At 45.7% G+C, this 16,011-nt stretch overlaps 1 protein-coding gene across 4 annotated transcripts in view; it reads left to right on the forward strand.

The window, feature by feature from the left end:
• The window catches only part of LOC129868310 (cytospin-B-like), a 188,060-nt gene that overhangs the window by 74,604 nt on the left and 97,445 nt on the right, over positions 1–16,011 (forward strand). Inside the window, exon 1 of one of the 4 annotated variants that reach the window (XM_055942175.1) lies at positions 9,940–10,375. The exons of the other annotated variants lie outside the window; for them this stretch is intronic. Within the exon in view, the coding sequence (XP_055798150.1) occupies positions 10,336–10,375 (40 nt within the window). The 5' untranslated portion in view covers positions 9,940–10,335. Of the gene's footprint in view, positions 1–9,939; positions 10,376–16,011 lie in introns of those variants that run through there. 4 annotated transcript variants of the gene reach the window in all.

A 16,011-nucleotide genomic window follows, 5' to 3' on the forward strand; every position in this document is an offset into this window, starting at 1 on the left:
AATCCACCTCCCATACCACTGGTGCTATCAGCCTCGAGGCGGGGAGGATGGGAGTGGGTTCGGTGGACCTATCCTCTGTGTCGTAAAGGCGGGACAGTGCGTCAGCCTTTACGTTTTGGGAGCCTGGTCTATAGGATAATGTAAACCGGAACCGGGTGAAGAACATAGCCCACCTTGCCTGACGTGGGTTCAGTCTCCTAGCTGCCCGAATATACTCCAGATTCTGGTGGTCGGCCCAGATGAGAAAGGGGTGCTTAGCCCCCTCAAGCCAGTGTCTCCACACCTTCAGAGCCCTGACCACCGCTAACAACTCCCGGTCCCCCACATCATAGTTACGCTCCGCTGGGTTGAGCTTCCTAGAGAAGAAAGCGCAGGGGCGGAGTTTTGGTGGCGTACCCGAGCGCTGTGATAGCACGGCACCCACCCCAGCCTCGGACGCGTCCACCTCCACTATGAATGCTAAAGAGGGGTCCGGATGCGCCAACACGGGCGCATCCGTGAACAGAGCCTTCAACCTGTTGAAAGCTCCGTCCGCCGCTGCTGACCACCGCAACCGCACCGGGCCCCACTTTAGCAGTGAGGTAATGGGAGCCGCTACCTGGCCAAAACCCCGGATAAATCTTCGGTAGTAGTTGGCAAAACCCCAAAAAAGCTGCACCTCTTTTACCGTGGTCGGAGTCGGCCAATTACGCACGGCCTTAATGCGGTCACTCTCCATCACCACCCCCGAGGTGGAAATGCGATAACCCAGGAAGGAGACGGCTCGTTTGGAGAACACACACTTCTCAGCCTTGACGTATAGGTCATGCTCCAGCAGTCTACCAAGCACCTTGCGTACCAGAGATACATGCGCGGCGTGAGTAGCTGAGTAGATCAGAATGTCATCGATATATACAACCACGCCCTGCACGTGCAGGTCCCTGAGAATCTCGTCTACAAAGGATTGGAAAACGGCTGGAGCATTCTTTAACCCATACGGCATGACGCAGTACTCATAGTGGCCCGATGTGGTACTAAATGCGGTTTTCCACTCGTCTCCTTTCCGAATACGCACCAGACTGTACGCGCTCCTGAGGTTCAGTTTTGTAAAGAACTGCGCTCCGTGAAATGATTCCACCGCCGAAGCGATGAGAGGTAGTGGGTAACTAAACCCCACAGTGATGGCATTTAGACCTCTATAATCAATACACGGACGCAAACCTCCCTACTTTTTCTTCACAAAAAAGAAACTCGAGGAGACGGGTGAGATGGAGGGCCGAATGTACCCCTGTCCCAGAGACTCCGTGACATATGTCTCCATAGCCAACGTCTCCTCTTGGGACAAGGGGTACACGTGACTCTTGGGAAGCGCAGCGTTTACCTGGAGATCTATCGCACAATCGCTTCCCGGTCGATGGGGTGGTAATTTCGTTGCTTTCTTTTTACTGAAAGCGATTGCCAAATCGGCATACTCAGGGGGAATGCACACCGTGGAACCCTGGTCTGGACTCTCCACCGACGTGGCACCGATGGAATCTCCCAGACACCTTCCAGAACACTCCTCGGACCATCCCTGGAGAACCCCCTGTCTCCACGAAATACTGGGATTGTGCCGGGCCAGCCAGGGAATTCCCAGCACCACTGGAAACGCAGGCGAATCAATAATATAGAGACTGATGCGTTCCCTATGATTCCCCTGCGTCACCATGTCCAGTGGGACTGTGGCCCTCCCTGACCACCCCTGACCCTAATGGCCGGCTATCTAGGGAGTGCACGGGAAAGGGAGAATCTATCGGCACAAGCGGAACGCCCAACTTACGGGCGAGTCCGCGATCCATAAAGTTCCCAGCTGCACCTGAATCGACTAGCGCCCTATGCTGGGAAGAGGGAAAACATTTAAGGAAAAAAATCAAGACAAACATGTGACCAACAGGGGGTTCTGGGTGAGTTTGGTGCTGACTCACCTGGGGTGATCGAGAAGTGTTCCGCCTGCCATCTCGACTCCCAGACGGACCCCCCCAGCACCGATCGGCCGTGTGTCCTCTCCGACCACAGCTGGTGCAGGGGGGGCTCCTCCTCCGATACCCCTAGGCGCGGCCCCTCCCAACTCCATCGGGATGGGAGCCGGGGTGCTGGGTGGTGGAACGCACAGGACCCTCCTCGAACGCCCGTGGGCAGCCAGCAGATTGTCCAGTCGGATGGACATGTCAATTAGCCCATCAAGGGAAAGAGCGGTGTCCCGACACGTTAGCTCCCTGCGGACGTCCTCCCGGAGACTACACCGGTAGTGGTCAATAAGGGCCCTGTCGTTCCACCCTGATCCCGCGGCCAAGGTCCGGAACTCCAGCGCGTAATCCTGGGCGCTCCTCTTCTCCTGCCTGAGATGGAATAGTCTTTCACCCGCCGCTCGGCCCTCTGGGGGGTGGTCAAACACGGCACGAAAACGGCGGGTAAACTCTGGGTAGTGCTCCTTCGCTGAGTCTGGGCCATTCCAGACTGCGTTTGCCCACTCCAGAGCACGACCCGTTAGGCAGGAGACGAGGACACGCACCCTCTCCGCTCCCGAGGGAGTGGGGCTAACGGTGGCCAGGTATAGTTCCAGTTGGAGTAAGAACACCTGGCACCCCGCCGCCGCTCCATCATAATCCCTCGGGAGCGTAAAACGGAGCGCGCTGGAGCCGGGGGATGGAGAGTCCTGGGGGGGAGCCGAAGGTGGAGAGAGGTTGGCTGCTGCTCCTGCTGACTCCATTCAGTGGTGCGGGATTCTGTAACGCTCTGGGTGTCGGGGGTGTGAAGTCAGGCGCAGGAATAACAGATAGTTCAATATAGTGCTTTTAATGCGCACACGGGAAACAATGTCCCCACGAAAACACTGAGTGTAACAAAACAAATGTCCCATACACGGGGGACAAAAACCCAGTCCAAATATACTCTAATGAACGCAACAAACAAATACGTTCGTCTACTCCCGAATCCCAATGTACAACTGAATCAATCCCGCACAAAGAAACGTACAGGCTGGCTGACTAATAAAGCCCAACTAATGATAATCACCTCCACACAGGTGTAACAAATAAACACATAAGGAGGGGGAGGATAAAGAGTCAGTGGCAGCTAGTAGGCCGGCGACGACGACCGCCGAGCGCCACCCGAACGGGAAGGGGAGTCACCTTCGGTCGGAGTCGTGACACATGCTCTGTTTCGCATACGTTGATTTGGACTCATATTCCGGCCCTCCCATGCTCCAATTTGCGTGTTCGGGGTACGGTAGTATGCATTATGAAAAAACATCCTTTGTTTTCTGAATGTCTGAGATGAGATATCAGGCAGGGAAAATGTAATATTTTAATATAGATTTGGCTTGTGGTCTGATATTTAAACGTATGATGTGATCTTATATTTTGAGTGAAATATCTGTGTCTTATCTTGATGTATCGATGAGGATAGGCAGGGACAATGCTCAGAGTTTAGTGAAATCTACTGTAGCTTTTGAAGATTTGTACCATGCTGTCAGTCACAATGAAAGATGGTTATGTTCTGTATGTGCTGGTGGAGGTAAATTAGCTCTATTGATTTATGTCAACTTATTATTTTCTTGGTTTACTTGATCTTCTCACCACCTTGCTTTGTGGTAAGTATTTTGTACCGAAGACAGTTTTTATTGCTGGATTATGTAACTGTGTCAGCATTGTCATGTTAGTCTTGTAAACTCCATTCTGCTCCTATTCAGGCAATCTGGACCTGCAAGGCTTTGAGGCACTTTTTCATTACCCTAGCACTGTTCAGACTTGTCAGAAATTACACATGTTCTATACATCCAAATCTGCTTTCATTCGTGATGTTTGGTGTTGGCTTTGGTGTTTCTTCCAAATACCAGATTGAACATTTTATTGAAAGATAATGTTTCACTTGTTCTATGTAGTTTGTGTGTGAGCATGTAGTAGGCTACTCTCTCAAATGCCACAGTTTAAAGGTAAGTTATGCATCAGCCATACCTGTCTTACACTGTTCCAACAACGTGATTCATTCGTTTGTGCCAGAACATCTTACATATCCGTACTATCACCTGACTAGTTAAGGCAAAATGTTAGGCTACATTCTTCTGAGGTAGTGATAGAATCCCCATGTCCTTGGAGGTATGAATAAATTAACTTGATGTCACTCTGCTTATTTAGTAAAGTGACATCCTTTTGTTGTGATCATCACACCAGTGTCATCTAGAGACCATGACTCCACTCTCTGGTGTCCCTCTCCATCAGCTGCTGAGAACCAGCCAGAGCCTGTCCCAAGTCCCACAGCACTTAAGAGATTGCTGCAGAGAGAGAGAGCGCCAAGAAAGGAAAGAAGAGGGAGTGAGAGGTAGAGCCAAAGCGAATAGAAGGGAGTGAGGGATAGAGCCACAACCACGGGAAACACACAGACTAGCAGCGTCATCTATCTCCTGTCCAGGGCGACTAAGAGGGTCACTAACATCCAGTATGATCAGTCTGGATTTCCTACTACTCTTAACAGCATTCCATACTAATGGGATGATACAGGGGGTCTGTAATATAAAACCTCTTTATAATGCTTAATCGGCGGTAGTGGTACTTTACGCTACGTTCAATATGTTCAATAAAGTTCCATTTATTGCCATTAAGTATAAGTACATAGGAATTTCTCTGCAGTGAGAGCTCCAGGGTAAAAGGGTAAAAAGAGATTTGAAGAGGGAAAGATATTTATATTCACACTGTCCCATCAGACGAGGGTTTAACACCACAGCCACGTCCAGATTACTTATTTAAGCACTTCATCAATATTTAAATGAAGAGAGTAGAGGATCCCCTGTGGAGTGCCAGGATGAGAGAAGACAGAGCGGTTGCTACTCTATGAATAACATTTTTATCATCAGCCCTGATGAGGTAAGATGATGTGCACTAGTAGCTACTTCATGGATGGGTACTCCCTTTACCTCACACCTGTTCTGATTTACACACTGCTGTTCTCACGTGGAATGGATGCAGAGCATTTACTGCAGGCAGTTTGAACTTTGAAGGTCTCGTGGTGTGTCACTGTTCAAAGGGCCAGTTTTACTCAGTCATTTTATTGCCTTTACCAGTAGCACTGTCTTGACTTAAAGATACAATAGATATTTGAAAATCCTCTGTGGCTCAATATCAATATCTGTGAAGCCAAAACAAATATATCTGCTGTTAGAACACAGTGTCCACAGCTGTAACTGTAAAGCCAGCAGCATACCACCCTGCATACCACTGCTGGCTTGCTTCTGAAGCTAAGCAGGGTTGGTCCTGGTCAGTCCCTGGATGGGAGACCAGATGCTGCTGGAAGTGGTGTTGGAGGGCCAGTAGGAGGCACTCTTTCCTCTGGTCTAAAAAAATAAAAATATCCCAATGCCCCAGGGCAGTGATTGGGGACACTGCCCTGTGTAGGGTGCTGTCTTTCGGATGGGACGTTAAACGGGTGTCCTGACTCTCTGAGGTCATTAAAGATCCCATGGCACTTATCCGTAAGAGTAGGGGTGTTAACCCCGGTGTCCTGGCTAAATTCCCAATCTGGCCCTCAAACCATCATGGTCACCTAATAATCCCCAGTTTATAATTGGCGCATTCATCCCCCTCCTCTCCCCTGTAACTATTCCCCAGGTCGTTGCTGCAAATGAGAACGTGTTCTCAGTCAACTTACCTGGTAAAATAACGGAAAAAGAAAGAAAAAAAAAACTGGTGGCTTGACAGTGTCCTAAACTACTAGAGGGCAAAGAAGATCTCATTGTGATGACTGATTCAGCCCAGACGCTAATTCTGGAGCCCCTCTGGCCCGGTCTGACACTCACACTGTGTCACGGTCATTAGGAGGTCAGTATTTGTCATCAGGACCAACTTGGGGGGTGAGGTAGGTAAATTGGGTGGGTAGTTTACAGATGGACTATGTACAGCTGCAGCGATCGGTTAGCTGCTCGGATAGCAGATTTTTAAAGTTGTTGAGGGAGATAAAAGTCTCCAACTTCAGAGATTTTTGCAATTCGTTCCAGTCGCAAGGTACCACGTTCATCTGTACAAACAACAGTATGCAAGTATAAACACCATGGGACCACGCAGCCGTCATACCGCTCAGGAAGAAGACGCGTTCTGTCTCCTAGAGATGAACGTACTTTGGTGCGAAATGTGCAAATCAATCCCAGAACAACAGCAAAGGACCTTGAGAAAATGCTGGAGGAAACGGGTACAAAAGTATCTATATCCTCTCTCTAGCTCCTCCTCATCACTGCCAAATGAATTAATCCAAAATGCCTCAATACCACTGGGACTCCTCAGTCCTCTTTAGCCTCCATAAGCATTCTACAGTGACAGACACACACACACACACACACACACACACACACACATACACAGGCATACATGCTTACAGAGAGAGAGAAACACACACAAGCACTGGTGGTGCGTGGGTCAGCTGTTTGTTCACCTGCCTGCAATTGCTAATAACCCATCCACAACCGAGTGAAAGTGAAAATATGAGGCCCTAACCCGCAAATATAGAAAATGCACTGTTAGTTACAGTCAGACACGGCGTAACAATATTTTGCCTAATTTAGATATGTTTCAGCTGATCATTTTAAAATAGCACCTTTACTGACGGTCCTTAACTGCATATTCACATTTTCTCAAGATGCTGAAAGAAAGAAATCATATTTCTTCACTCCTATTCCCGAGTCAAAATATACTTTCAGTGTATAATTTTTCTGCAACAAATGCTTAATTCTGCAGGAGTTCATATTAAGGCTATTAAGAAGTTATAGACCAACAGTCACTGTCCAGATTTCAGTTTCTATTTAACCCATCTGAACGATAGTCTACACTTCCCTTGATGTGCCTCACAAGCATCACACATAACATAGGCACTGCTAGCATCCTTTTTTAACACCATCAAATCTTTCCTAAACATTACATTTCTGTCCCTCCCTTCTCATTATTTTCAACTCTCCCATTTCACAGCTTTTCTCTTATTGAATAAAACTCTGACAGTGTCCTTTTTTCCTCAGTATATTGACCTTAACTTTTTCTGCCTGTTCCCAAAAGCGTTTGGCGATTGGCGTGTAGGCTATTTGGCGCGCGTACAGTTAGGCCCTAAAGCTTAGGCTTACGCACTAATGTCAAATAGCCTAAAAATAATAAAATAAAAACCTAAATGTAGCCTATAGATAGATAGAAATTGATACATTTGTGGATGTTTATATACAGTGGGGAGAACAAGTATTTGATACACTGCCGATTTTGCAGGTTTTCCTACTTACAAAGCATGTAGAGGTCTGTAATTTTTATCATAGGTACACTTCAACTGTGAGAGACGGAATCTAAAACAGAAATCCAGAAAATCACATTGTATGATTTTTAAGTAATTAATTAGCATTTTATTGCATGACATAGGTATTTGATCCCCTACCAACCAGTAAGAATTCCGGCTCTCACAGACCTGTTAGTTTTTCTTTAAGAAGCCCTCCTGTTCTCCACTCATTACCTGTATTAACTGCACCTGTTTGAACTCGTTACCTGTATAAAAGACACCTGTCCACACACTCAATCAAACAGACTCCAACCTCTCCACAATGGCCAAGACCAGAGAGCTGTGTAAGGACATCAGGGATAAAATTATAGACCTGCACAAGGCTGGGATGGGCTACAGGACAATAGGCAAGCAGCTTGGTGAGAAGGCAACAACTGTTGGCGCAATTATTAGAAAATGGAAGAAGTTCAAGATGACGGTCAATCACCCTCGGTCTGGGGCTCCATGCAAGATCTCACCTCGTGGGGCATCAATGATCATCAGGAAGGTGAGGGATCAGCCCAGAACTACACTGCAGGACCTGGTCAATGACCTGAAGAGAGCTGGGACCACAGTCTCAAAGAAAACCATTAGTAACACACTACGCCGTCATGGATTAAAATCCTGCAGTGCACACAAGGTCCCCCTGCTCAAGCCAGCGCATGTCCAGGCCCGTCTGAAGTTTGCCAATGACCATCTGGATGATCCAGAGGAGGAATTGGAGAAGGTCATGTGGTCTAATGAGACAAAAATAGAGCTTTTTGGTCTAAACTTCACTCGCTGTGTTTGGTGGAAGAAGAAGGATGAGTACAACCCCAAGAACACCATCCCAACCGTGAAGCATGGAGGTGGAAACATCATTCTTTGGGGATGCTTTTCTGCAAAGGGGACAGGACGACTGCACCATATTGAGGGGAGGATGAATGGGGCCATGTATCGCGAGATCTTGGCCAACAACCTCCTTCCCTCAGTAAGAGCATTGAAGATGGGTCGTGGCTGGGTCTTCCAGCATGACAACGACCCGAAACACACAGCCAGGGCAACTAAGGAGTGGCTCCGTAAGAAGCATCTCAAGGTCCTGGAGTGGCCTAGCCAGTCTCCAGACCTGAACCCAATAGAAAATCTTTGGAGGGAGCTGAAAGTCCGTATTGCCCAGCGACAGCCCCGAAACCTGAAGGATCTGGAGAAGGTCTGTATGGAGGAGTGGGCCAAAATCCCTGCTGCAGTGTGTGCAAACCTGGTCAAGAACTACAGGAAACGTATGATCTCTGTAATTGCAAACAAAGGTTTCTGTACCAAATATTAAGTTCTGCTTTTCTGATGTATCAAATACTTATGTCATGCAATAAAATGCAAATTAATTACTTAAAAATCATACAATGTGATTTTCTGGATTTTTGTTTTAGATTCTGTCTCTCACAGTTGAAGTGTACCTATGATAAAAATGACAGACCTCTACATGCTTTGTAAGTAGGAAAACCTGCAAAATCGTCAGTGTATCAAATACTTCTTCTCCCCACTGTATGTCATGAGAAGACTGTGCCCCAAGCAACCCCCAAATACTGAAATTCTTCTAGATGTTTCTTGGAGGCCATAGAAATGGAGCTCCTGTGGCGAGGAGGACATTCTTAACTGGATTAGAGCTATGTTTGTTTATTGAGGGTGGTTCTGCAGTGATGGGCTCAGACAGGAGAGAGGATCAGTAGAGAACACTGAAGGAGGAGGAGAAGCAGGAGGAGAAGGAAGAAGAAGAGGAGGAGGAGGCACCACCGCAGCATCTCTTAGACTTTCTAAACTATTACGCCCTTCATGAGATTTTTCAAAATGCTTAATGTTGCAACAGATAGAGGCTCTTATAACTTTAATAGCACAATAAAATAGGAGAGAGAGAAAGACAAAGGCACACATACAATCACACACATAGTGACAGAGAGGGAGGCACTGTAAGATGGAGGGAGAGAGAAAGAGAGGTTGCCTTAAAGTCGCGTCGCTCAAAAAAGGACCAATCCAACCGGAGATGACACATTAATTCACTCCCGACTTTATTTCTCCTACTGTGGCTTTTATCATCATGAATATTTCAGACACATACATTGTGAATGAGGGAGAGGGGGAAAAAACAAGCTATCCTCTCATCCCACCCCCACTGCATCGCCCTCCCCTCACACACAACTCCCCACCGTTTTCATAAACACTCACCCCAAAACAGCCCCCCAGTAATGCAGATTCTTGCTATGAAAACACTGGCAGTGTGTGTGATTTTGTGTGTGCACATGAATGCGTGTATGTGAGAGGGGGAGAAAGATACTGCATGTATGCGTTTGTTAAGAGTTAGCTCCAGCTAATCGGTGATCCTTCTCTCTGCTGGACGGATGAGGTCAGGAGAGTTAACATGAAAGGGAAGAGAAGAGAGAGCTCTGCTGTTAGTCTCTGCCAACAAGACAAAACGTCCTTTTCTTCCTCCTTATTTTTCCTTCCTCTCTTCCTTCTCCATCAGTCTCTCTATCTTTCATTATACTGTACCAGAAAGAGAGGATTACTTTGTTGAGGTACAGTACACTGTGTTAAAAAGCAGCAGTCATTTCTGCTCTACTGTGATCGAGAGAGTGTAGAACAGCTCTGGGAGAGTCTGTGAGACAGGGAAGGAGGAGGAGCAGAGAAGGAGGACCTGTGTGTGTGTGTGTGTGGCCTGGAGAAGCCACTCCTCCTATGTGCTGATTCCAGCCGTCACAGGGCTAATGAAGCCCACACCGCTCTGCCAGTGTGTCATACTGTCACCAGCCTGGAGGACTGAGCACACACAGGCAGCGGGACAGTCTGCCTCCACTCACTCAGCCTCAGGAAGAGCTGGAGAGAAGAGAGAGAAAGGAAGGAGGGGATATTATTTGTGTCTCCTGTATTTATCTCTGCCGGGAGATCAGACTGAGACTACATATTGTAAGATAGTTTCTCTGAGCAAAGCCGCCTCCCCCGCGGCCGGGGTTCTTGGATTAGTCCTTCCTGGGGTGGAGAGTGAGTAGACCTGCGGACCGAACCAGCATGGGGAACCAGGCGGGTAGGCTGGAGGAACCTGAGTCAGGTCTGCTACCTTACCGTACTGTATCGTATGCCAGCTTAGCTCTGTTCACTGACCACTACTCTCTCCATCACTGAGGCTATTTATTCACTTCATCAGTATATCTTTCACTCACTCTCTCTCTCTCTCTCTCTTTCCCCCCCTCTCTGTCCCTCTTTGCTCTATTGATGTGAGAGGCAAACAAAGCCATGCATTGCCAAATAGCTTAGTTATGAATCTGATGCCATGTCAGAAAATCCCATTTAAAGGTTAATTATCAGACATATAGAGCTGTACAGTGCCAGTGGCTCTGTTTGTACTGTAGGTTTACTTGGCCCTTCTTCTCTTATTACTCAGATTCTAATAAGAAGAAGGATATTCATTGACTAGTAGTGTGTGTGTGTGTGTGTGTGTGTGTGTGTGTGTGTGTGTGTGTGTGTGTGTGTGTGTGTGTGTGTGTGTGTGTGTGTGTGTGTGTGTGTGTGTGTGTGTGTGTGTGTGTGTGTGTGTGTGTGTGTGTGTGTGTGTGTGTGTGTGTGTGTGGTTCACAATATCTGGACATGAAAAGTGCTGAGTGTGTTTTATCTTCCAGCAGCTTCCTCTCTGTCAGAGGCAGGCAGGGAATCAGCCAGTGGAGATGGTATCGCTGTCCCATGCAGCTTACATTTACATTTACATTTAAGTCATTTAGCAGACGCTCTTATCCAGAGCGACTTACAAATTGGTGCATTCACCTTATGACATCCAGTGGAACAGCCACTTTACAATAGTGCATCTAGATCTTTTAAGGGGGGGGCGGGGGGGGGGGCAGAAAGAAGCTTCTCTCTCTTTCTCTCTCTCGCCTCTCTCTTTCGCCTCTTGCTCGCTCTCTCTCTCGCCTCTCCTCTCTCTGTCTCTCTCTCTCTCTGCTGCCCTAAGGATAGACTGCTTAATACATTTACATTTCAAAGTCTCTGTTAACTTCATTTAGCAGCCTTTAACTTCACATTAGTCAGAGAAACCATTGGTATCTCTGTCTCTCTTTCTTCTTGCTTCTTTCTGTTCTCTCATCAACAAATGTTCCTTTCAGGTTGTGTCCTATCTCTGTCCTATCCATGAACAGCATATCTGCATTATCAGCTCCTCTCTGTGGGCTCATTGCCTCTAGTGTAAAATAACTTGTTGCACAGCTGACAAAGAGGTGTGTGTGTGTATGTGCTGCGTATGCATCTTTGTGTGTGCATGTATGTGTTTAGTAGTGTGTGTGTGGGAGCGCCTCTGTTTGTAGCCGGATCTCTTTCCACCCAGTGTGCAGCCAGTGAAGTCCCTGTGTCAGTCACAGTGTGGCCAAGCAGGCAATAGAGAAAAGCCAGGCAGGCAGCCAGTGAGGCCACAGCCCACACCACACAGTGTAGCGTTATCAGTTAGTGAGTGTTGTCGTGTCATTTCGGAGCGGTAGTGTGTGTGGTGTGAGATAGCACGGCAGGCTCTGATTCGGAGGCTACAGTATAGCTGCTGCATGCCAGCAGGAGAGATTAGACTCTTGGTTCCTGTCACACACATTTCTCTACTATACTGCTCTCGAACAGGTCGTTCAAATGAGGGAGAGCATTGGCTATTTCACACACAGACTATATTGTTGTTCACATATCATGCAGGTGTTTTTGTTGTTTTCATTTAGGATTTGGTTTCTGGCCAAGGCATAATGAAGACATCAATGAAGTCATTTGAGTTTTGTCACTGAGGATTTCATAACTGCTGTTCTTATTACTGTAGATTTATATCGGCCAAATTTGGGGTAAAAACCAGCTCAGACATGAGTCCTCTGTACTGAACACACAGTGAGATGAGGTGTCCTCAAGCTCCTCAGGGTGACTTGTCCTCTAGAACAACTGGAAGGCGTCCCATCAGCCCTGTGGTGTGATCCATCTATGCTGTCACTTCCTGCTGTCTGTCTGACACTGTGTTTTCCTCCATCAGAATGTATGTGTGTGCATGCGCGTGTGCGCACTCGTGTGTGTGTGTGTACAGTTCATATGAGGCTAAACATCATCCAATTACAGCCTCCTTGGGTAGCATCTGTCATCTGTCAAGTATTTGTATCACGTACAGTATGTTTCATATACAGTGTACAAAACATTAAGCTCTTTCCATGACATAGACTGACCAGGTGAATCCAGATGAAAGCTATGATCCCTTATTGATATCACTTGTAAAATCAACTGCAATCAGTGTAGGTGAAGGGGAGGAGACGGGTTAAAGAAGGATTTTTAAGCCTTGTGACAATTGAGACATGGATTGTTTATGTGTGACATTCAGAGGAGGAATGGCAAGAAAAAAGATTGAAGTGCCGTTAAAAGGGGTATGGTAGTAAGTGCCAGACGCACCAGTTTGTGTCAAGAACTGCAACACTGCTGGATTTTTCATGCTCAACAGTTTCCTGTGTGTATCAAGAATGGTCCACTATCCAAAGGACATCCAGCCAACTTGGCACAACTGTGGAACACTTTCGACATCTTGTAGAGTTCATGTCCCAACGAATTGAGGCTGTTCTGAGGGTAAAGTATTCTTAATATACACTGGCCAAGAATCACTAGTACTGCCAGAGAGCTTTACTATCCTCAGTGGAGTCACACACACTAGGCTACATATCAAATGTGTTGTTATTATAAATTGACCATGACTATGTTTGATATGAAGCCATAGATAGAGGTTATTTTAAGATGATAGTGTTGGAGAGTTGAGTGAGGGCGTAACTATCCTCAATGGAGTCACACACAGATTACATCAAATGTAAAGTGTCATCAACTGACCATGACTATGTTTGATATGGATCCACAGATACAGGTTGTGGGCCTGATGTTCAGTGAAGTAACTAGAGGAGTAATCTTTCATGATGAACTTTGATGAAAAAATGTCATCTAGTTAGCTAGCTAGCACAGGATTGGTTATGGGTTCTGATATTAGGCTACTAAAGAAGAGAAACTGGCCTTAATGGATCAGGCACTGGAAACAGTGTTTGATTGTTTCATCTTTACCATCTCCTTCTGATGGAGTTTAGAATCGAAACAGATGGTTTATCTGTGATTACATTAGGACTAATTCTGGGAAGTCTTTAATAACCAGAGTAATGATCACTCCTCTTTAGTTGGTTCGTTACAGTGTAATGCATCAGCAATCACAGTAATTTCACTGTACGATCCATCACAATATAAGGTTTTCAATACCAGGCTAGGAAGAGTAATTTACACTCCTTTACACATACAGTACCAGTCAAAAGTTTGGACACGCCTACTCATTCAAGGGTATTTCTTTATATTTCACTATTTTCTACATTGTAGAATAATAGTGAAGACATCAAAAGTATAAAATAACACACATGGAATCATGTAGTAACCAAAAAAGTGTTAAACAAATCAGATTCTTCAAAGTAGCCACCCTTTCCCTTGATGACAGCTTTGCTGTCACCTAGAATGCATTTCAGTTAACAGGTGTGCCTTGTTAAAAGTTAATTTGTGGAATTTCTTTCCTTAATGCGTTTGAGCAAATCAGTTGTGTTGTGACAAGGTATACAGAGGATAGCCCTATTTGGTAAAAGACCAAGTCCATATTATGGCAAGAACAGCTCAAATAAGCAAATAGAAACCATAGTCCATCAATATTTTAAGACATGAAGGTCAGTCAATCCGGAAAATTTCAAGAACTTTGAAAGTCTCTTCAAGTGCAGTTGGAAAAAACATCAAGCGCTATGATGAAACTGGCTCTCATGAGGACCCCCACAGAAAAGGAAGACCCAGAGTTCATTGGAGTTACCAGCCTCAGAAATTGCAGCCCAAATAAATGCTTCACAGAGCTCAAGTAACAGACACATCTCAACATCAAGTGTTCAGAGGAGACTCCGTTAATTATTTTATTTATTTATTTATTTCACCTTTATTTAACCAGGTAGGCCAGTTGAGAACAAGTTCTCATTTACAACTGCATCCTGGCCAAGATAAAGCAAAGCAGTGCGACAAAAACAACAACACAGAGTTACACTTAAACAAACGTACAGTCAATAACACTATAGAAAGAAAAATAAATAGAAAAATCTATGTACAGTGTGTGCAAATGTAGAAGAGTAGGGAGGTAGGCAATAAATAGAACATAGAGGTGAAATAATTACAATTTAGCATTAATACTGGAGTGATAGATGTGCTGATGATGATGTGCAAGTAGAGATACTGGGGTGCAAAAGAGCAAGAGGGTAAGTAAGGATATGGGGATGAGGTAGTCAGGTGTGCTATTTACAGATTGGCTGTGTACAGGTACAGTGATCGGTAAGCTGCTCTGACAGCTGATGCTTAAAGTTAGAGAGGGAGATATAAAACTTCAGCTTCAGAGATTTTTGCAATTCGTTCCAGTCATTGTCCGCAGAGAACTGGAAGGAAAGGCGGCCAAAGGAAGTGTTGGGTTTCAGGATGACTAGTGCAACATACCTGCTGGAGCGTGTGCTATGGTTGGGTGTTGCTATGGTGACCAGTGAGCTGAGATAAGGCGGAGCTTTACCTAGCAAAGACTTATAGATGACCTGGAGCCAGTGGGTTTGGCGATGGATATATAGTGAGGGCCAGCCAATGAGAGCATACAGGTCGCAGTGGTGGGTAGTGTGTGGGGCTTTGGTGATAAAACCAGGCCTTTGTGGTCGAATTGCTGCAAATTAACCACTACTAAAGGACAGCAATAAGAAGAAAATACTTGCTTCGGCCAAGAAACATGAGCAATGGACATTAGACCGATGGAAATCTATCCTATGGTCTAAGTAGTCCAAATTTGAGACTTTTGGTTCCAACCTCCGATCATCTGAGTACGTGAACAGATGATCTCCTCCTCAGGAGGAGGTGTGAAGGTGTGGGGGTGCTTTGCTGGTGACACTGTCTGTGATTTGCGCTTAGTGGGTTTGCACTTAGTGGGACTGTCATTTGTTTTTCAACACGACAATGACCCAACACACCTCCAGGTTGCGTAAGGGCTAATTGACCAAGAAGGAGAGTGATGGAGTGCTGCATCAGATGACCTGGCCTCCACAATCCCCTGACCTCAACCCAATTGAGATGGTTTGGGATGATTCGGACCGCAGAGTGAAGGAAAAGCAACAAGTGCTCAGCATATGTGGGAACTCCTTCAAGACTGTTGGAAAAGCATTCCAGGTGAAGCTGGTTGAGAGAATGCCAAGAGTGTGCAAAGGCAAAGGGTGGCTACTTTGAAGAATCTAAATTATAAAATATATTTTGATTTAACACTTTTTGTTTAACACTTTTTGGGTTGCTACATTATTCCATGTGATTTCATAGTTTTGATGTCTTCACTATTATTCTACAATGTAGAAAATAGTAAAAAATAAAGAAGAACCCTTGAATGAGTAGGTGTGTCCAAACTTTTGACTGATACTGTATGTATACACACACACACACGCACACATGCTCTGTTCGATCCCATAAAGATCCTTATTATAATTTGAAGCGGTCTACTGTAAAGTTTATCAATCATGCTGTTATTATTCTCATACATCCATTGCCCCATCCAATTGAAAAAGCATTCATATAGTTAATGAGAATTGATCACTAAATGGGCTGATTTGTCAGGATGTACAGAAGTCTGCAGAGGAGAGGATAAAGCAATTGATGAGAGAAGGATTTGAT

Source organism: Salvelinus fontinalis, chromosome 13 (genome assembly GCF_029448725.1).
Source record: "Salvelinus fontinalis isolate EN_2023a chromosome 13, ASM2944872v1, whole genome shotgun sequence".
Taxonomy (NCBI): Eukaryota; Metazoa; Chordata; class Actinopteri; order Salmoniformes; family Salmonidae; genus Salvelinus; species Salvelinus fontinalis.